The following is a 22,711-nucleotide window of genomic DNA, read 5'->3' on the forward strand; positions in this document are numbered from 1 at the left end:
CATTCTAAAGCTAGTCTCCCTTGTGGGCATTTCCCAGGAGTCAGTCAGCTCAATCTCTTGCCATAGAACAGGGGTGGCCAAACTGTGGCTCTCCAGATGACCATGGACTACAATGACCATGAGCCCCTGCCAGCACCAGGGCATTACGACCTCTATCTTTTGAATGTTGCCTGCTGCAAGTTACCATGCAACCTCTACCCAGAAAGACCCTGTCCAACCTTCCATTTTTTAAAAAATGTCATCAGTAACTAAACAAGGGAATTAAGTCTGAACCCCAAACATATAAGTAACGCTGGAGGTTGTCGGCACAGCTGAAAGACCTGAAGAAGGCGAACCGGTGAGAAATGCATGATCATCTTGTTCTTGAGACAAAAGGAAGCCAAACTAACCTTGTCTGGGTGGGTGGGGGAGAGATTTGGTATCGATTGGCGGTGTCTGCATGCATTATCGACCCCCCCCCCTCCATTCCCTTCCTCTCCCCTCGCCTTTGCTTAGCAGGCAGCGTCTGAGCTGTTAGGTATTGATTCATTTTTCTGTCCCACCGTAGCATTAAGAATCAGGGCAGTCAACCATTAGGATCTGCAAGCTGACATCTTAACAATTCCTTTAAAGGGGGGGGGGCGTTGAGGAGGGGAAGGAAGCAACAGGGGAAAGAAAGAATTCCACAAAAGTTCTCCAGCATGGTGTGGTGGTTAAGAGCGGCCGCCTCTAATCATAGAATCATAGAATCATAGAATCATAGAATCATAGAATCATAGAATCATAGAATCATAGAATCATAGAATCATAGAATCATAGAATCATAGAATCATAGAGTTGGAAGGGGCCATACAGGCCATCTAGTCCAACCCCCTGCTCTACGCAGGATCAGCCCTAAGCATCCTAAAGCATCCAAGAAAAGTGTGTATCCAACCTTTGCTTGAAGACTGCCAGTGAGGGGGAGCTCACCACCTCCTTAGGCAGCCTATTCCACTGCTGAACTACTCTGACTGTGAAAAATCTGGAGAACTGGGGGTTGGTTCCCCACTCCTCCTTCACATGCTGGGTGATTTTGGGCTTTCCCTTTCTCTCTCCCCCCTCCCTCCAATTAAAAATACTCTGGAAGGGGGAAAAAAACCTTGCCTTATCTTTAGTGAATTGTTTCCTTCTATTTCTGCTCTTGATGTGTATCACACATGTACGTTCGCATTTGTGTTGGCTTGACTTTTGCTCTCTGGAGAGTGGCGTTTAGGATTTCACACCCCCTGCGGGATGCTGCTCTATTTACGGACGGTAATGTTAAGTCTTTACAGGAAAAGTTTACAACTTGGCTGGGTGATATTGCTAGGTCTCAAGATACCAATAAAAAGTCAGGGTTTCCCTCCCCCCTTTTCTTTTCTGGCAGGCTTCCTGGACTTTTTATCAGCTGAACGACAGGAAGACCTTCCACAGGTGAAGCTTTCATCATTTGTAGGCTAAGGAAAGCTCCACCTGTTGGACTGCTTGCTTCTCACGATGCTGTTCAGTGTCTTTCTTTTAAAATGTATATATTTATTAAAAATATATCACTCAAGCTTATCAGAAAAAAAAAACATTACATTGAAATCTGTTGTTGGAGAAGTTTACAGATACTGTGGACTGCCAGAAAGTCAAATAAGTATGTTCTAGTTAGGGTTGTCTGGCCTGGGGAAATTTGGATGGTGATGCCTGGAGAAAGTGGCATCTAGGAAGGGAAGGGAGCACAGTGGGGCAGAATGCCTTAGAATCTACCCTCCAAAGCATCCATTTCCTGCAGGGGAATTGCTCTCTGTCCACTGGAGATCAATTGTAATTCTGAGACATCTCCAGACTCCACCTGGAGGATGGCAACCCAACCTCCAACCCACTGCTGTCACCACTGCCCCCATCCAGTAGCTGAAGGAGAAAGCCCTCTTCCCCTCTTCTCTGCCCCTACTGCCTTTTAAAAAAGTGTCTAGTCCCCAGTGCCCTTTAGGGCTTCCTGACCTCTGGCATGGTTCCTGTCTAAGAGTGCGGCCGCCATTTTGATTGCTGTGGCAACCAAGGAATGGGAGGTGAGCTCTGGCAAGGCGAAGGAATCAGGTAGCAATTCAGAAATTTTGGCTCACAGTAGTGCAGATATGAAATAGGGCAGGGTGTTGGTGCCCCCAAAAGCGATAAGTGGCTCAGCCACCTCAGGTCACCTCATTATAGAGACAACTGTGGTAAAATAAGAGGGGCCCTCAGGAATGGAGATGTGGACATTTTAGCATCTTTTGCATTTCCCATCTGTGAGTGTTCAACAGTATCTCCACTGCCTTGAGGCTTGGAAGGGAAAAAGGGGAGTAGCTTTTGAGGCTTCCTATGGAGTTCTGACTGTCTGATGGGGGTGAACCTCTGGGTTTTAGAACTGCCTCTTTACTTATTAAGTATTTATTTATCTGTATGCATGGGGCTTTTCCTCTTGGCTTCATCTAGCAGGGAGGCTGAATCTGATGGCTGCTAATATTCCTGGTTTACGTCAGCAAAACATTTTAGAATGGTCAGTTGCCATACTCTGAAATTGGAGTGGTAACAGTGTTGGTTTAATCAAAATGATAAAGCATTTTAATACTTCACACAGTTTGCATAATAGTCTCTCTGTGATCTTTTCAAAAACCTTTGTACAGTAGGACAGCATTACCTAGCTTTAGCAGGTTGTATTTATTTATTATTGCATTTTTTAAAAGCACGCTCTTTCTCGAAGGCTCAGGGCGGGTTACAAGAGATAAAACATGCACCTCAAAATTTTACAAAAAATTAAATATAAAATTAAATATACATTTTTAACTTTAAATATATATATATTTATATATATATATATATACACATACAGTTTCTGAAAATATAAAAATGCATTTCACCCTCACTAAAACACTCCCCTTTCCACACAACTGATGGTGTACTATATGAACGACCCCTAAATGCTTGTCTGCTTTTTTCAGACACGTTTTCCTCACATATTTGGGGTTGGGGGAAGGTTGTAGCTATGACACAACAGCTTGCCCAATTCGCCAAGTTCATAGCCAGACAGAAATTCGGGCTCGGCAACTTCCTCATTTGTGGCTAAATTGATAACTTCCAGTGCTTCCGCCTGGAAAAACCTGGTTGGCCACGCTTCACCACCAAGCTAGCTTTCAAAGAAACCACATTTCGCCCTCTGTCACCCAGTGCTACAGCTTGGCCTGCCTGTCGCAGGAAAGGGGGATTGTGGGAATGCGTTCCTTGGCTCAGGGGACCTGGGCAGACTGCTGAACTTGTGTTGGGCCCTCCCGCATTCCGTGACGGTGCCTGTTCCGCTCTTCTCCCCCCTGCGCCATTGCTGCATGCGCTCAGCTATGAGCTCATCTTCTCCTTTTCAGAGGCTGAGGTAACTGTTTGTCTTCTGCTCTCCCGCAGGGCCGCCTTTCATCGTCTCCCCTCCAGAGAACATCACCGTCAACATCTCCCAGGATGCAATGTTCACCTGCCAGGCCGAGGCATATCCAGGCAACCTGACCTATACTTGGTACTGGGAGGAGGAAAACGTCTACTTTAAGAAGTGAGCTCAGGCTGGGCTTGTGGGGTTTCTTTGCCAGCTCTGCGGCACGGAATAGATGAAAGGAGATGGTTTGGGGGCAGCAGCAAAGCCAGACCCTGGGCCTGTGTCTTGTCTTGAACCCGTCACCTGTGCATTCTCAGTGGCTCCTGTTCCTGTTCAAAAGCAGGTGCAAGAGCTACAGCCTCAGTTGCCGTCCATCTCACCCTGGGACTGAAATCTTTGGACTGTAGAGGAGACTGTAGCTACCTAAATTAACAGATTTATTGTGCCATAAGCTTGTCACGGAATCGAAAGCTGTTTTGGTTAGAGGCCTGGTGACCAAAATTGGGGTGTGTGGTACGTGTCTGGGGAGACACGGATGTCTTCATGTAAATGTCAGGAACTTAGTGAAAGTTGACTGCTAGGAGTAAACATTTTTAACAGGACCGGAGGGAAATGTCAGAGCCAAATGCTTGCATTCTGCACCGGTCTCAGTGCCTTCGTTGCTGGGTAAAAGCTCTCTTGCCGTGCCAGAAATGTGCACAGTCTGGTTTCTTGCAGATCTCAGATTTTGGGATAAGGAGCTCAACTTACATCTTACGGTGGTCCCGGCAAGCGGCTTTTGAGACAAGTGAGGTGCAGAGATGGGCTGCTGTTGCCTTCCTCCCCATCGGCTTCCTTGTCAGTCTCTCGCTCAAGTGCGGATCTTTGTTAGCTTCTCTTGGCTGATGGTCTGTCTTTCCTCCCTGGAGCTGGCCTTAGGAGTGGCCAGGATCTCCCCAGGCTTTGCCCTTCTAGAGCAAATTGACTCACCTCTTCCCTTATCAGAGCAAACCCCAATTGGGCGCTGCGTGTCAACCAGCGTCACACTTCCTTGTTCCCCAGGGTTTTCAAGCCTGCTCCTGATTTTTGCTTTTGAGACCACCCTGGATGCTGTCAACCATCATTCCCTTGTTTGTTCAAATGAGTATCCGTGTTGGTCTGAAGTAGCACAATAAAATCGGAGTCCAGTCAGGCACCTTTAAGACCAACAAAGATTCATTCAAGGAGTGAGCTTTCGAGTGCAAGCACTCTTCGTCAGACTAAGAACTGACTGTGTTAACTGTGCCAGTGGTGTACATACAATTCTAAATCTGACTTCTGACTTGCAAAGCCCGATTTATCAGAAGGTCTCACTGGGCACATGCCAGTGTAGCAAACCACTTCATGCAAGTGCATTATTATTATTTTTTATCCCATGAAAGCCACAATTAAATGTGCTAATCCTTTGCATTCCAGGAAATAATTGCTCTTTTTGTTCCGGGGAAGACTACCGGTATTGTTCATGATTTCCCCGCACAGCTGGAAACACGAGCAGTATTGCTGTGTCTTGGAATAAGGAAATAGCCGTCATAGGAGAAGCAGGGGAGAATGTTCAAGAGATCCACTTCAAGGAATGAGCAGAGCGTACTTTTCATCCTGGGATATTCCAATAATTAAAGTGCAGCAGGGGCTATCCATGCTTCTCTGCTGTTTGCAGTGCTTGGCATCTCTGATAATCCAGCCAGGCTAGGAAGAGGTGTTATCCTTAAAGATGCATACCTTTCCATTCCTTAGTCCAGGGGTAGTCAAACTGCGGCCCTCCAGATGTCCATGGACTACAATTCCCATGAGCCCCTGCCAGCAACTGCTGGCAGGGGCTCATGGGAATTGTAGTCCATGGACATGGGAATTGTAGTCCATGGTCCTGTTGGAAGGAGAATTTGGGGGGGTTCGCCTTGGTTAATGGACCTGATGTTGGAAGCTACGCATTGGGTGGCTCCCTTTCGCTTGTGCTCCCTCCCAAGATAAATCACTTCCTGCATTTCGCACTCAGGGTATCCAAAGCCAACCACAGCTCGTCTGTGCAGTTATTTCGCTGGGACTGGGTGTGGTTCCATGTTTTGATGTGACGGTTCCAAAATGTGTGTAGCAAAGGAGCTCTTCTGCTGCACTGGAACCCTGGCTCAGAATCAGGTGGCCCACAAATGAGTTACTGCAGCCTCTTTTGTGAATATCTGACCTGGCCTGGAGGAGAAATGCCCATCTTTCCAGCTGTGGCCTGTGCTGCCGTGAACGAACCCAACAAAGTGACCTGGATGACCACAGACCTTTTGGTTGTCCAGGCAACGGGTACACGTGACCTACCACTGATGGATCTCCAGTGTGGAGCCATGCTTTTGATCAATTTCTCCCTCTTTCCCCCACGTCTCCTTCCCTTGCTCCTGTTCCTTTCTAGTGACCTAAAGCTGAGGGTGCGGATCCTGATCGATGGGACGCTCATCATCTTCCGAGTCAAGCCCGACGATGCCGGGAAATACACCTGCATTCCAAGCAACAGCCTCGGCCGTTCGCCATCCGCTTCCGCCTACTTGACGGTGCAGTGTGAGTGCGTTCATGGGGGGTGAGCAGGCCAGGCCCTGCCGATGGGTTAAGAAATGTGTGGCCCCCTCTGGCCTTAGCTCGGCTCTTATCGGCATGAGAAACGGGGCTGGCCTTATCCCCGGACAGACTCCTTGCAACGTTCTACAGGTGCCGCGATAACTGGGTTGCCACAGGGGCAGTGCTGCAAAATGGAGAATAAATCGTGCAAAATTACGGGGACTTGTGAGACGTCGGCGGATTGGTACAGTTGCTGGGTTAATTGCTTTGTTTAATGCCGTGCTACCTGGCGCTGCCAAATCGAATCCAACAGCAGATGCTTCAAAGGGGAGCGTCATGTTGGTGCGAGATGTCTCGGGGGAGAGTTAATCTGCCACTCATCTGCCACTCCTCGCCTAGGCAGGAGACGTGCTCATCAGCTTTGACTTTATCATTTGTTGCGTTTGGGGGATTCCAATCTGCTAGGTGCTCTTGAAAAACAGCTTCCCACAGCCCCCCCCTTTGTTGCAGGACTTGCAAATGCCCCGTTACAGACTAATATCCCAATAATGTTTACCCAGTCAGTCTGGAGGGCTTACTCGTCTGGTTTGCTTGATTTGGTGCAAATATTTTGGTTGTGGCTGCAATATTTTGGTTGTGGCTTATGGATGGCTGCAACGCTGTCTCCTATCCAGGTATGTTACAGGTGCTTGGCTTCCGGAGTAGCACCCGCCTCTGTGATCCTTTAGACCAGGCTGTCTCAACCAGGGTTTCGTGAAACCGTAGGTTTTCTTGATGGTCCTGGAAAGGATTCCTGAAGAGATGGGAATTAATTAATGTTTTATGTATTTTTTAAATTTGTTGAAGATTTATGGGTGATATGACCCTATATGGTCATGTTGACCTGCTCCCCCACCTCCCAAAATGGCCAACGATATGTCTAGAGGGGGTGGGGAGGAGAGGGGCCCTGGGTGGGCATGGTCTCATCTATGCTTCCCAACCATATTCTGCATGATGTTCCACTTCTGGGGGTTTTCAACGCCTGAAGAATGTTTCAGGGGTTTCTCAATGGTAAAAAAGTTGAGGAAGGTTGATTTAGGAGGGAGACCTGATTTTCCAATCCATTCCATCCATCTGGGCTGGAAGCCGTCTTGCACAACTCGGTCCAAATAGCTGTCAGATGGTGGCGGCTCTTGGTGGGCCCTTAATCAACCAAGCTCAACTGGATCCGGTGACCTAGAAGTGAAAAAGCGCCGTGTCCCGATACCAATCCCCTGAGCCTCCGTTGATTGCATTTTCTAAGACATGGTGCTAAACTGCATGTATACAGATCGAGGCTTTCATTCCACTCTGGCTCTGAATCGGGGTCACAGTCTGCAGCGCATGACCTTGATGAGTGCGTGTTCCTTGGTGGTCGTCAGCTGCCTGCAAAGTGTGGCTTGGTGGGGGGGGGCAGAGGCGGGGGGGGGGGGGGGTCCGCAGGCAAGGGAAGGCTGTGGCTGAAAATTCGCATGCTGAATGCCTCCCGAGTGCTGCAGGGCACTGCAGAGAGGGAATACGCAGAGCTCTTTTATGGGTTTTAATCATTCCATTTTCAGTCTTTAATGCCTCTGTAGTCTTGCTTTTCCTCTTTCATTTTGTCCCCGACAGGCCATCCTTTTTGGAGTCGTGAAAGAAAAAGCAACAAATACAACCCCCCCCCCCCAAACCGAAATAATGAGGATTATTTCTTGCCTTTTGACTTGTTTACATTCCCATCAGTCATAACAACAGAGAAACCCCAAATCCGTGACAATGGTCTAGTCATTCAATCATTCTCAGTTTGACTCTGGGAATTGTGGATGCTTTTCCCCCTCTCCTTTTCTCTCCCTGCCCATAACTCCACAGAAGGGGGTAGACAGAGAGAGAAAGAAAATAAATACAGGGTTCTGGCACAGCCGCTAAACGAGAAAGAGAGAGAACGTTGCTCATTTATTTTCTAGTGAGATGTTTAGGAAGCCCTGAAAGGTCATTTTGTTTGCTGGGGCTTTTCCTGGGACGTAGGTGGCAGCCTCTTGTGATAGAGCCTCTTGTGGCGCAGGGTGGTAAGGCGGCAGAAATGCTGTCTGAAGCTGTTTGCCCATGAGGCTGGGAGTTTGATCCCAGCAGCCGGCTCAAGGTCGACTCAGCCTTCCATCCTTCCGAGGTCAGTAAAATGAGGACCCAGCTTGCTTGCTGGGGGGTAAACGGTAATGACTGGGGAAGGCACTGGCAAACCACCCCGTATTGAGTCTGCCATGAAAACGCTGGAGGGCGTCATTCCAAGGGTCAGACATGACCCGGTGCTTGCACAGGGGATACCTTTACCTTTACCTTTTGGTGGCAGCCGTTTTCACCAGGGAAACTGATCCCTTGTCACCTGGAAATCATTTGTGATCTTGGGAGCTCTCCAGCCTCCACCTGGAGACTGGCACCTGCCACTCTCTGCTGTGTTTTGTTGCTAAAAAGGTCCTTCCCAAACAGCGGTCTTCTCACGTACGTCTGTAGGTTCTCCCACTGCCTTTCCTTCTTTAACGAGAGAGGTTTCTCAGTTAGCATTATTTATTTATTTATTTATTTATTCCCCCCTCCCCATCTGCTCCCTGGGTGGTCCCTCCTGTTGCAGGCAGGCCTTCTCTTCTGAGCAATAGGGAGTCCTCTGGGTCAACAGCAACAGCTACAAAACAAATTATTTTAAATAACATGACTGAAAATGGATCCCTCTCCTCAGAGCCTTCAGTGGAAGAGCCCAATTGTGGCAGTTTTCACTTATTTTTGTGTTGGGCCCTCTTCAGAGATGGAACACTTCTTTCTTCTCAGGCAGGCAATTTGAGACAATTATGCCTATTTTACTTCCGTCCTCCCTCTGCGAATCGACGCAGCAAACATCTATACAAAGCTTGTCGTTTTCCAAAAGAAGCACTGAGAACTGCAGTTTGGGATGGGAGGGTGATCAGAAGCCTTTGCTGATTTCCATAGAACTACAATTCCCACAGTGCCTTTGGGAAGAGGCCATCATTGTCAGTCCATTTTAAGGGTGTCCATATCGGTTTGCTAGCTGAGGGCTGGCAAATTTCGGTAGATTTGGGGGTGGAGCCCAGGGAGGGCAAGTTTTTAGGATGGAGGACCAGTAGAGCAGGGGTAGTCAAACTGCGGCCCTCCAGATGTCCATAGACTACAATTCCCAAGAGCCCCTGCCAGCGAATGCTGGCAGGGGCTCATGGGAATTGTAGTCTATGAACATCTGTTCAGAGAACGTTTAGGTTTTCCTCCTGTTCCTCTTTAGGCAAAATTGGACCTCAGCCTCATCTACCCAGAATTAAAAAATGGCTATTTTTTAAATTCACATTCTTTGATAGCTTCCCTCAAAGTTCTCTAGAAGTTTAGCCTCCAAAGAAGCCTTCGAAATCCCTGTCAAAAATTTCTGGTAGGCAGCTTCTAGTGGAACAATGCTTTAATTTGTACCTCCCCCTCCTCTTTGCAGAAAAGACCCCAGAAATGGGGTCTTTGTTGTATTTGCTAATGGCCAAGTGGGTTAGGGTTAGGGTTTTCAGAAATAATAAATGTGATGATAACTGAAAGAAAAGATAGAGTTGTACATGTACCTTTTCAATAACTAGAGCTCCCAGTGTTTAGGATGCTAGGGCTAATCCTGCGTTGAGCAGGGGGTTGGACTAGATGGCCTGTATGGCCCCTTCCAACTCTATGATTCTATGATTCTATGTGTTGCTCTAATAGATCGGAGTGAGATAATGAACGCAAGGATAATGGTCTTTGGGGGCCAGGGAGCTGTGGCTGAATATGGGGGTAGGATGAAAACATCACTGACCCCCTTTCCGGCGGGGTGCAAGGGAAAGAAGTCCACGTGGATCTGCTTAGCTGGCAGTGAAAGGAGCGGTCAGACATGGATTTCTGGATGTCCTGTTTCCCTGTTCCAGATCCTGCCCGCGTGGTGAACATGCCGCCTATCATATACGTTCCTGTGGGGATACATGGATACATTCGCTGCCCCGTCGAGGCAGAGCCACCGGTGACCCTGGTCAAGTGGAACAAAGATGGACGCCCACTGCATATTGAAAAGGTAAAGGAAGAAATTAGGGGATTTTCCTCCTTCTCCTTTTTTAAAAGACCCAAATGTGTTCATTGTGATGGCTTATAGTCATGTCATGAGAACACCCTTATAGTAGGTCTAAGTATTCTCTTCCGTAGCCTGTGAGGTCTGGGGTGGTGTCGTGGTTAGAGTGTCAGCCAAGAATCCAAGAGACTCGGGTTCAGATCCCCTTGCTGCAGAGAAGCTCAGCAGGTATCCTTGGGCCAGTCACAATCTCCCAGTCCGTCCTACCTCGCAGGGCTGTCATGAGGCTAAAATGGTCTGCCCTGGACTCCTTGGAGCAAAGGAAAGGTAACCAACGTTCTGGTATCTACCTAGTGCATCTGTATTATTCATAATTACTTATTTCTCACCCTTATTCCTAGGAGTTTCAGGTGATGGACGGAGTCCCCTTCACCCTCTGTTATTTTCGTAGGTTAGGCCAGCCTTTCTCGACCAGGGTTTTGGAAAACCCTGGGGTTTCTTCATGGCTCTGGGAGGGTTTCCCAAATGGGTGGGAATTCTCTTTTTATATATTTTTTAAAATTGGTTGAACATTTATTGGGTGATATGACCATATATGGTCATGCTGACCTGCCCTCCCTCCCTCCCTCCCAAAATGGCCAATGATGGGGTGGGGAGGGGCCCCAGGTGGGCGTGTCCACAGCTCCGCTTCCCAAATGTATTTTGCACCATCGTGCCACTTCTGGGGTTTCTTGAAGTCTGAAGAATGTTTTAAGGGCTTCCCTTAAAAGCTGGGTTAGGCTGCAAGAGAGAGAGAGAGAGAGAGACTTGGTAAGTGAGGTTTTGTAGCAGGTCCTCTGTAGTTGTAGCCTGAGACTCCCGACAACTGCACCAAACTGGCTGGATGAGACTCTGTTTCCCGGAAGTGCAGGGCAGATATTTTTCAAATAAATAAATAAGCTCTGCTTACCACGGGGACGCTCTCTTGGTGCTAGAGAGCTGCCCAGTGTGCCTCCTCCCTCTCCTTCAGTTTAATCAACAGCAATCTTCCCATCTAAGGCCTTATAGGGAGTTCGTTTCTCCTGTCACTGTGGGAGATAAGCATCATTAATCTAACACCAATGGAGCCATAAAGTGTCAGCCTGCAGTTGTTGCTATATATGGGAATCTGGCGTTTTAAGGATCCTCTTTAACAAGACTCCGTCCCGCTCTTCCCTCGGTTTTCAAATCCTAGCAAAGACTTCATACTTTTAAATATTTAAGTGGAACACTCAATATTTAGAGTTCGCGTCAAATATTAACAACTCTAAGATTACATTCGGAGCGTTTCAAATTGGATTTGTGTAGCGGTGTGGCTTTTGACTTCAGTGGCGGTGCTCACCGTGGGCACGATCCTGCCAAGGCTCAGCACTTTGAAACCCTATTGATCTCCATAGGTGAAACTTAAGCACATGGCTAAAGCTGCCCTTATAGGGTTGCCAGCTCTGGTTTAGGAAATACCTGGAGAATTTGAAGAAGAGTTGTTTTTTATACCCCACTTTTCACTCCCCGAAGGAGTCTCAGAGCTTGCTTACAATTGCCTTCCCTTCCTCTCCCCACAACAGACGCCCTGTGAGGGAGTAGGGGTGAAAGAGCTCTGACAGAACTGCTCTGTGAGAACAGCTCTAACAGGACTGTGACTGGCCCAAGGTCACCCAACTGATTGCATGTGGAGGAGCAGGGAATCAAACCTTTTTAGTAATGGAGATGGGACCTTGGTGGAGTATAATGCTATGGAGCCCACCCTCCAAGGCAGCCATTTTCTCCAAGGGAACTGACCTCTGTCACCTGGAGATGAGCTTTGATTGGGTACAGGAATCCCTAGCAGGGGAAGTGGACTGAACCTAATCCCGCAACCCTATACACATGGACACAAGAACAGCCATGCTGGAAGTGACCTGTGCTCCATCTACATTCCAATTAATATATTGGCGCAGAGTGGTAAGGCAGCCGTCTGAAAGCTCTGCCCATGAGGCTGGGAGTTCGATCCCAGCAGCCGGCTCAAGGTTGACTCAGCCTTCCATCCTTCCGAGGTCGGTCAAATGAGTACCCAGCTTGCTGGGGGGTAAAACGATAATGACTGGGGAAGGCACTGGCAAACCACCCCGTATTGAGTCTGCCATGAAAACGCTGGAGGGCGTCACCCCAAGGGTCAGACATGACCCAGTGTTTGCACAGGGGATACCTTTGCCTTTACCTTTAATTTGTTGTTCTCATGATCCTTATTTTGTAAACCACCTCACGTAAACCACCACCTTTGTAAACCACCTCCCTGTCTATTTCACATCAGTGTTGTCTCCAAATTTGGAAACCCCAAGAAATAAGTGTCAACAGTGTCTCCACACCTTCCATCTTTCAAAAGAATCCGAACGCTTGGTGGCCACTTAGATCCTTGGCCTGCTCTAGCACAGGCAGCGTCCCTACTGTGGGGCTGGCCCTTAGCTAAGGGGAAGGGACTGTGGATACCATTTGAGAGAGCTGCTTAATTTGAGGGAAGCTCTACTAGGCTGTCACCGGGACCCGTTCTTTGATTTGCTTTCAACCAGCCTTCGCTCCAGCTGTAGTGATAATGGGGCTAATTGGAGGTCCTCATTTGACATAAGCCCCCATCTGGCCGTTCAGTAGCTGGGGCCGTTGAGGGCTACTGACCTGAGCGAGATCCAGACTGGGGCCAAGAGGAGAAATCGTCCACGTCTCGTTAGCAGGGCTCTGTGTCAGCGTGTTTCCCCGAAGCAATGCATCCTCGCCATCCAAGGAGGCCAGTTACCATAAGTGACCGTCTCCCAGCTGACCGCAACGAGAGGACTGCAAACGCAGTCTGAAATTTTGACGAGGGATTTCGTGTTCTGCAAGGAAGGCCCATCCTGCATGGCGCTTCCAGGGCTCTCCTGGTTTTGATTCCTTACTTGCCGCCTGCCGCTTTCCATCTCGGCAAAAAAGGCAGGGAGGAGACTAGCCTTGGTAAGCCCGCTGGCTCTATCGATATAGCCGTGTTTTGTGTTTTGCTTCTCCCTTGAGAGAAGCAGACCCCAATTATTTCTTTTTGCAAGAATTCCTATTACTCTACGCTGGATCTTTTCTTTAAAAATGTATGTATTTTTTTTCCTCTGGTGGTTGCGTGTGTATAAATGATGTAAAAGTGGCATCTAGGAAACAAAACGATCATCAGTGCAGTGCGCACTTGGAAGCAGAACAAAAACACATGAGAATTTAGATTCGAGCTGGTCACAGATCTGTACAGTCCAGTGTTTTCAATGACTGTTTGGGGGGGAAATGGAGACCTTATTGGGCCTTTGACTGGCCTGACAGCATTAAGCCTCTCCTAGCAGCCCAGTCAGAAAAGAAGAGTGCCAGGCCAGGCACATTAGTGATCACTCGGGATCTCATCATGGGGCCACATCAGGGCGTGTAGTCTGGCCCACACGTTCACTGCTGTACTGTCCAATGCATGCGCAAGGTCAAGAGCAAGGATCATGCAAGCGTTGGCACCAATACAGAGCAGCAGCTTCTAATCTGGGGAGCCTAGTTTGATTGCCTGCTCCTCCGCGTGTAGCCAGCTGGGTGACCTTGCTCTCGTCACAGTCCGGATACAGCTGTTCTCCTAGAGCAGTCCTGTCGTAGCTCTCTCAGCCTTTTCTAATTCACAGGGTGTCTGTTTTGGGGAGAGGAAGGGGAGGCGACCGTAAGCTGCTTGGAGACTCCTTCAGATAGTAAAAAACAGAGTATTAAAAAAAAAACCTCTTCTCCTTTCATTTGAAGAGTCCAGTGGGAAATCTTGGGGGGTTCCCAATGATTTTTCCTTGGTAAATAACTGTTGATTCTTGACCCAATTCAGACCGATTTAACCATTTCCTCCTGCACTGTCTCCCCAATCTGAAGCCACCTTGGCAAGCTGCTACTGGAAAGATACAGGTAACTCCAGAGTGTTTTATGTTTCTCCAAATTGGGAAACAGCAACTCTGTGAGGGTCCCAGTGGGGAAATCATGCAAAGAAATCCTCTGCTGTCATCTAGGGTTACTCATTTCCAGATAAGGCCTGGAGGGCCCCATAATTACAATTGACCTCTAGTTCACCGAGATCAGTTCCTTGGAGAAAATACCTGCCTTGGAGAGTGGGCTATTTCGGCTTTATACCCTGCGGAGGACCTCCCCCTCTCCCAGTCCTTCCCTTTCTAGGCTGCATCCCTAAATCTCCAGGGATTCCCCAACCTGGAGTTGGCAAGCCTTGTCTCTCATCTCCTCTTTTGCTTTTGCAGTTTTCCGGCTGGAGCCTGATGGACGACGGCTCGATTCGGATAGAAGAGGCAACGGAAGAAGCTCTCGGCACATACACCTGCGTGCCTTATAATGCCCTGGGTACAATGGGCCAGTCCCCCCCTGCCCGACTGGTACTGAAGGTATCTCGCCTGCTGATCCCTGGCTGTCCTGAACATCTTGGCAACAGCATATCGATCACATACAAAACTTTTGCCAAAGCGTCAGTTGCTAGGACAGAAGGGGTGGCCAAACTGTGGCTTTCCAGATACCATGAGCCCCTGCCAGGACATGGACATCTGGAGAGCTACAGTTTGGCCACACCTGGTTTATGTGCTGCAAGGAGTCCCGGGGATATGGTGCATTGCTCTGGTTTTCAAATCAGGCCAACTCAACAGAAGTAAAAGAAGACTGGTTCATGGGAACCTCCATAGCTCTTAGTTCTGAGTGCTCTAATTTCATTCGACAGAATGGCGTCCTTTCTAACTTGTTGTCTCTGCTGTGGAGGTGGAGCAAAGGAAAAAACCATTTAAGCCTAGATATATTCAAAAATGGGCTCCGGGGAATGGTAGAGGACAGGAAGGCCTGGAGGATCATTGTCCATGGGGTCGCGATGGGTCAGACGATAAAGCCACAAACTACAGGTTTGGTCTCCTGGTCCAAGCGACTTTGGGGAAAATTCCATTTTCCTGCAGCTCTGTTCCCTGTATGGTATGGGATGCTCATGGTGGTATGTGAGCCAGTGTTAGTGAAGAGGGATTTGTTCTGGAGAAAATATCACACATTTGAATTTACAGAGGATACTTATACACATCTAGCCACGCTAAAAGCTAGATGTTATATCGGCTAAAAGTCTCCAAATTAGTCTGCGATCCTGTTCAATGCATGTCTGGGGGCAGGCTCGCTAAGAATCGCCTGATGGATCTATTCCCCCCCCCTTCTCTTCTCCCACCACCCCCGCTGCAGGACCCACCCTATTTCACGGTGCTACCAGGCTGGGAATATCGACAAGAGGCAGGGAGGGAGCTGTTGATCCCCTGTGCCGCTGCAGGAGACCCTTTTCCTGTCATCGCCTGGAGAAAGGTACCCGGCCTGCCAGAAAAATCTGCAGTGCCTTTGGCTTTTGATGAATATTGCAGACAGAGAAGCCACACTCTGTCCCGGTAAGAGCCAACCGCAGGGGCAGCTGCTTTGCTTCGGGCTGTACCACTGCCGCCCCGTCCCGCAGGTGGGTGGGGGAAAGCCAGCGCCTTGCAAGAAAGCATTAGAACGGCATCAACCCTTAGCGGCAGCCTCTGCAAAATGAGCCACTTCCCGTCCGTCCCCCCCCCCTCGTCTTGCTGCTCTGTGCCAGTATCGACTGCAGGCTTTCCCCCCCTACTGCTTTAGTCGCCACCTGCTCAATTTGCAGGACAGGCTAACCTCTTTGTGAAAGAATGCTAAGATAGTGGATTGCATTGATCTTTTGGGGTATGCAGACTAGGATGTGTTACTAGAGGCCATTGTTGACTGAGGGGAGGGGCTTCGAAGTTTTTTTCTTCCCCCTTGATGGTGTCTCCGCGAACTTACCTTCCTGTGTCCCACTGTCATGGCTGGTATTTCCAAATCATAGTGCATAAAAGAGTCTTGTTGGGTCAGACCAAAGATCCATCTAGTCCAGCATCCTTGCCTAGAGTGGTCACTCAAAGAACTCCGGAAAGCCCGCACCCACACCGTGTAAATGCCCAGCAACTGGTATTCCAAGGTATGCTGCTTCTGGACATGGAGGTTCCACGTATCCATGACTGATCACCATTGAGCTTTGTGGGCCAGCCGGAATTTGAACTCATGTTCCCAAGGTCACGTTCAGCCACTGATGATCTGTTAGACCATGCTGGTTCTGAAGTGCAAGACAGGAATCAGGAATCCTCAGGGGCTTGGCATTTCCATTAGTGAGACTGCCCCTCTATTACTGAGCCAGTCTAGAGGTTTAATTGGCATGGTTTATTGCCTCTTTGCAGGCAGAGAGCCAGCACAGTGGGCAGCGATGGGAGGTAAAACCTTGAGGGACTAGATTTTGGTTTGCATGGAGATTTTTATAGGAGGGGATTCTCCGAGCCGAAATCCACTGCTGGCAGTATGAACTGGAACGGTTCCCTCCACTACTGCATTTTCAGCTTATTTGGTGGCATGTGTCAATCACAGGTGAGGCTCCTGCATATGACAGGGAGAAAACAGAACTTCCATCTGCAGCCAGGCTGCTCTCGTGAACTATTCTGATGTATCAGTGTAAAGAGGCCGCTTAATCGAGCTGGGTTCCCTATAATTACTTTGTTTGGCCACAGCTAGGTAGCGGCAGCAAACCGGAATCCTTCCCTGCCCCTGGTCAGGGCTAGCTTTGAGCTTGAGTCATAATGATGGCTTTCCATGACCTGGTGAAGCATACTCCCTCTCTGCTATGCACACAGCCTTTTCGCAGCTGTGCTTGCTAGCTTTGGTTCTCTCCTGCAGGATTCCCAGTCATCTCTCCTCTCCAAAATTGAATCACAGACTATATCTAGCCCTAGGCCCAGAGGACTTCTCTTCCACCCAAGTCCTCTGGGATCTCTTGCCTACCAGCTTACTCCATCCATGCATCTCCCATAATGTCTGTCCTTCCTTCTTTTTATTTGCCGTAGTGCAAAAGGGAAAGGGCATTAAAATATATATCTCTTCCAGCGGCTGCTGCAGAAAAATACCTTCCCCAGCTAACGGCAGCCCTAAGCAACTAGGTAGGATCATCCTCTAGAACTGAAAAACCTGAACCCCCAAAGAAGCCCTCTGGTGATTGGCTCATGATGCAGCCCGGGTGATGTCATGGCTATGCGAGACAAAATCCACAGGGCTATACTTCCATCTAGTGGCTGTAAGTCATCATAACTGCAATAATTTGGTAACTTGAAAACTGGTCTTCTGAGAAACTTGTTCGTCATCATGGCTGCCATGCCTCTTTAAATAAGAATGCTGGACAGGCTAACCTGGACAGGCTAACCTATATATATATGCAAAGATTCAAGAATATATATATATATATATATTGGCCTTTATGTATATATATTGGCCTTTGTGTAGTAGTTCTTACATTATTAAGGAGTAGTGTCAGTTGCTCCTGAACACAGATTGCAGATCTTTTTAATTAATTATTTTATTTTATTTTTACATTTATACTCCACCTCTCTTAATGAATGTCACCTCGAGGCGTCTTACAGAATAAAATGATAAGGCAAGAAAAAACACATTAAAACTTTAAAACCTTTCGCAAGTTCAGCTATAAGATGGCGGTCTGACTCAACAAGAAGCTCTCCAACCCAACTCAGGTCATCCCAACCGGGACCAATAAAATGATCCTAATGATGTAGAATGTAGAATTTTGGGAACCCCATTGGACTGAAGCCCTGGGTGGGGCGGGGCGGGGCGCTGTGCATCTGTTTAGGAAAACTGTAAGCTGGAGTGCGTGGAAGGAAGACTGCATCCCACAAGTGAACCATGTGGCTCGTTTCTGGCAGACCTTCTGGCACTTTTTGGTTCCTAGGATTTTGGCAAAGAATGCAGAACCATGCTGACCTTGGTCTGACCCAGCCCTTTGAGGGCTTCTAAGCAATAATGCATTCCAAGGATCCTTCTGATTAACTTAATTACGTCCCAGTGGTTTAGCCAACCTAAGCATGTATTCTGGCTTTGTAAATGTTCAAAGACCCTAGTATCTCACAAGGAGTCCAGGTTCTGCTTTTTAAAGAGTTGTCATCCCAGGCGTTCTTAGGCCCAGTAGACTTGTTATCTTGCTCCTCCTTTCCACGTTGTGATTGGCTCCCACCCTCCCCTGTCTTTTTACAACTTCCTCTTCCTGTTTGCAGACACGATCTGTGCAACGAGGCACTTCCTGGTGCGCCTCACAGATTCCTTTCCTCGCTCTGCCTGTGCTTCTTTCTGCTACCATTTGTTCTTGCAAGTCTTTAATTGTTTCTCTGGCCTTCTAGTTCTGCTCCCTGCTACTTTCTCCACACCTGCCTTCCCCACCCAGACTACCTCTGGGGAACTGGCCATGGCTGGACCCATTGTCCGATGCCTCAACGTGGCGACAACAGGGAGGGTCCGGGCTACCTCCAGAGTGTGTCCCCCTCCTCCCGTGCTCTTGCAACATGCCTCTGAGTTGTGTTTTTCCCCCCCTTCCTTTCCCTGTGCTTTCTCTGTTACTTGACCAAGGTAGGGAAGCCCAGTAGAAGCAAGCACAACACCCTTCCGAGCGGCAGCCTGCAATTCCGATCCCTCAGTAAGGAGGACCACGGAGAGTGGGAATGTGTCGCTACCAACATAGTCACAAGCATTACCGCTAGTACTCATCTGACAGTCATCGGTAGGTATGGAACGGCATGCAAGGTTTCTTAGCATTTCCTTGGCCATGAATGATACTACCAATGGTTTTCTTCCTAAAGCGAGAAGCCCTTCTCTGGAAATAAAGGGTCTTAACAGGTGTTAAGTTTGCAAATCCCCCTATGTACTAGAAAAAGAATGCACAAGGGTCTTGTGCAGGGAAGCTGGTTATAATAATAGAATCCTAGAGTGGGAAGGGGCCATACAGGCCATCTAGTCCCACCCCCTGCTCAAGGCAAGATCAGCCTCAAGAATCCAGACTGTTTATTGAGATGTCCCCAGATTCTCCCCTCCCCTTTGAATTATATGGACTTTGGATATTTCAGAGGCCAGTCTCTTTGACTGTGGATTTATTGTGGGCTTTCTTTGCCCCACACACCCCCTTCTTGATCTCCCAGGCTCACACATTGTTTAGGGGACAATTAAGAGCAAGGTGATCTGCCCTACAACGTCAAGGAAAGATCCTATTTCTCATAGCGGCAAACAGTGGATCCAGAGGCACAAGTCAGAAATGGTTCCCTGGAAGAACAGCAAGGTTTTCTTTTAATTTCATGCTCTAGCAACGCTGCCTCTAAATCTCTCCCCATTTTTAAAAACGTCAGCCATGTCTGTAGATGGATTGGGCTGGGGGGTGGCTGGGGGGAGAGATTATTTCCTTGCTACATTTAGCACATTTCCCTCACTGCTAAATGGGTGTCTGGTTTCAGACTCAATATTTAGCTAGCAGTCTTCAGGTATTCTTTGGGTTGCTATTCAAGAGCTCTTTCTGTCATGACCTTAATAGTCCAGGAACGACGGAAGCTGTGTCTCCTTCTGGAGCTGATTGGTAACTTCAGGCCCAGAACTGCAAGGAAGAGGTTGGCTACGTGGCCCCCTGGTAGGCTGCTGGAGTGTGGGTCTGTGCTAACATGGGAGGGAGCCAGGTTGTAGGGTTGACTAGGTCAGCTTGCTTAGACACATCAGAGGATGAGAGCCCTAGAGACCTTGGCTGGGCTGGCGCCTACAGTCCCGGACTCTGCTCTTCCACCAGGGTGCTGCCGTAGCTAGCAGGCCAGGAGCTGTTTCCTCAGACCAGTCCTTCCCTGGTGCATATGGATGAGATACACTGCTCCTACCATTGTGATCTTGTTGGGAAGAGTAGCTTTGTGCACACCCACAGGGTGCCTCCCTTTCCCACCTCCACCAGGCCCATCATTGGCCAGTTTGGGAGGAGGGGTCAAGTCTAGCCTGACCTTGTCAGATCCCGGAAGCTAAGCAGGGTCAGCCCTGATTAGCATTTGGATGGGAGACCACCAAGGAAGCCCAGAGGCAAGCAATGGCGAACATCTCATTTGGTTTCTTCGCCTTGACAGCTCTACAGGGTTGCCTCCAATCAGTGGCGATTTGTTAGCCCTGTACATGTTTAAGAGCATCCAGATGCTTCAGCACCCAATGCAGCACACACTGCACGGTCCTCACTAACACAACGGCAAGAGCTGTTGAACCAGCCCACAGCTCAGACCGCAAGAACTAGCTTTGTGTCACTTTTGGAGCTGACCCCGAGATTTGTAGCAATGCCTTCAGATAGATGCTGTGGGAGGATGCCGCCACCCTTCCTTTTTTCCTTGCAAATAGTGTTCATGTTAATTGTTACCATTGTCCCCTGGAAAAAGCTGAGGTTAAGTGGAAGAGGGACCATTCCTCATAGGTGGTGTTAGTTCGAAGAACCTCCTGGTTGCCTTGCCTGTAGATCTCCACATCTCTCCGCGCATCCTTATCTGTGACTCTGCTCTCCTTTCAGGCACAAGCCCCCACGCCCCGGGCAGTGTGCGCGTCACAGTCTCCATGACCTCTGCCAACGTCTCCTGGGAGCCGGGCTATGATGGCGGATACGAACAGACATTCTCAGTTTGGTACGGCCCTCTGTGAGTCATCCCAGCATGCTTTGCTCTCTGCTTCTTTTCTTTCCTTCTCAGCCAGAGCTGGGAGTAGGCGTGGGGTTTTCCCATCCTCAGGCCGAGTTCAGTGTAACCATTTGTCAGGCTGACGTGCTTAAATGTCTGTTGTGTTCTCGTGATGAAGGGAAGGAACAAGAGATGCAGACTTTAGCGAGGGTTTTGAGCCCCTGCTCACAGGACAGAATGGGGCTAAATGCCTCCGTTCTGAAGACAGAGGCTCGTTCATGTTATTTGCTCACCTTTTCCTCCGTGATTCTCAACTCTTGGGAATCTGTCCACAGGCACCGTACACGCTGACTCCACGGCTGCTACATGGAGAGCGTTCTGGCCACTTGCTAACTCACAGAAGGCTCAACGTCCTTCTAGAAAGCTTTTGCAATGGAACGTTCCTGGCAGAACATTCCTTGGAATTATAGTTTTGGGGACCTGAATAACGGCTTGGATGGCCAGGCCAACCACGGCTTGCAAGGCGGCTGCTGGGGTTGGATGCCGGCAGGAAAACCTACTAGACTGGGCAAGATATATTTGAGATTTCAGAAGAACATTCCAGCAAGTTCTGAAAAACTGAAATTCCAAATTGTGCCAGGGAGCTCGCTTATCCCTGTTCCATTTCTTATGGAGATATGGGTTGCAGCTGTTCTCAGAGTGGCAGCTCTGTTCTCCTGAAGTTCTCTCCTGTACCAGTATTAACGTTTAAGGAACCCCATGTAGCATAAAGAACCCTGCTTTTGTGAGCACCATCTTTACCCAAAAACTGCAGAATGTGTCTATGCTCAGGCTCTTTCCCACTGAATAAGCACCTTTTGGAGCATGCATGCAGCTTCTGATCAGGGAGTAACCACTTGGCTGTCATCATCTTGCTCTGTTGTCGGGCAGTGTTTCAGAGAAAGTAACGGTGAATCGGTGATTTCCAGAACTTCTGCAATTGGCCTGTCAAGCGTCTGTCTTTGTGTTGTAGCGTCTGTCAGCTGCTAGCACCAGAAACCATAGCTTTACGTTCCAGAAGCATTTATCTAAAGAGCACCTTCCTTGTTAGATTGCAAGGTGGGTCATGCCCTCTGCTCTGCTCACAGTGATGGGAGTTCAGGGAGGATGCTTTTGTTGTTAAACAGAAGGATGCACATTCTAAAACAAAACGAAATAGAGTGGCTAGCTGCTTGTTTTCAAATTGAAGCAACACCCTTCAGGACTTCAAAGCATAGCAGACTAACTTCTTTTTGGTGATAGACTGTACCTATATAAGCCTTATTTCACAATCATTGCTTGGATGCTGACTCATTGCCACAGACTATTTTAAGGACTATTCTTGGCATTTTAAAGGCCTTCATGTCCCGGGACCCTTGAAGGACTAACTTGCCCTTCCAAGATCGCTGTCTTGGCTTAGCCTGTCAAAAGTTATTGGGGGGCTCCTCCTTCCAGGGGGTTCACTTCACCTCAGTGAAACCAACGGCTTTCCCGGTGGTGGTGGTGGTGGTGGTGGTGGTGGTGGTAATAATAACAACAACAACAATAATAATAATAATCTTTACACACCTTTGCTCCCCCTTACACTATTGTTGGCTCTGTGTTATTTTTATTAGAAGATGTTTTATGCAGCTAGAAGCAGGGTATAGCTTTTGATAAAAAAACAATCACATACATTTAAATAATGTGTTTTTTCAAAAAGAAATAAATGGAGCAAAGCAGCTCTTTAGGTGGGTTGATGAATCCATCAGCCTCGCCTAGGCTAGAGGTCTGGTAGGCTACAGTAAGATGGAACTGTGGCTCTCCTTATGTCCATGGACTACAGTTACCATGAGTGCCTGCCAGCATGGCCAGTTGGCAGGGGGTCATGGTAATTGTCATCCATGGACATCAGGAAAACCATGGTTTGCCTACCTCTTATATAGAAGAAGAATAGTTGGTTCTTATATGCCGCCTTTCTCTACCCGAAGGAGTCTCAAAGCGGCTTACACACAACAGACACCCTGTGGGGTGGGTGAGGCTGAGCGAGCCCTGATATCACTGCCTTGTCAGAACAGCTTGATCAGTGCTGTGATGAGCCCAAGGTCACCCAGCTGGCTGCATGTGGGGAAGCGCAGAATCGAACCGGGCTCGCCAGATTAG

General features: G+C 48.4%; 1 protein-coding gene across 7 annotated transcripts in view; it reads left to right on the plus strand.

The window, feature by feature from the left end:
• The window catches only part of IGSF9B (immunoglobulin superfamily member 9B), a 97,490-nt gene that overhangs the window by 49,257 nt on the left and 25,522 nt on the right, over positions 1-22,711 (plus strand). For 6 of the 7 annotated variants that reach the window (XR_013225859.1, XR_013225857.1, XR_013225858.1 and 3 more), the window contains exons 6-12: positions 3,415-3,556; positions 5,793-5,938; positions 9,871-10,013; positions 14,282-14,422; positions 15,246-15,362; positions 18,501-18,651; positions 20,449-20,572. Coding sequence is in view for 4 of the 7 variants with exons in the window: in XM_077305810.1 (XP_077161925.1) it covers positions 3,415-3,556; positions 5,793-5,938; positions 9,871-10,013; positions 14,282-14,422; positions 15,246-15,362; positions 18,501-18,651; positions 20,449-20,572 (964 nt within the window). In the remaining 3 variants the exon portion in view is untranslated. The remainder of the gene's footprint in view (positions 1-3,414; positions 3,557-5,792; positions 5,939-9,870; positions 10,014-14,281; positions 14,423-15,245; positions 15,363-18,500; positions 18,652-20,448; positions 20,573-22,711) is intronic. The other variant, XM_077305811.1, reaches the window with a different exon arrangement.

This window comes from Paroedura picta, chromosome 12 (genome assembly GCF_049243985.1).
Source record: "Paroedura picta isolate Pp20150507F chromosome 12, Ppicta_v3.0, whole genome shotgun sequence".
In the NCBI taxonomy this organism is placed as follows: domain Eukaryota; kingdom Metazoa; phylum Chordata; class Lepidosauria; order Squamata; family Gekkonidae; genus Paroedura; species Paroedura picta.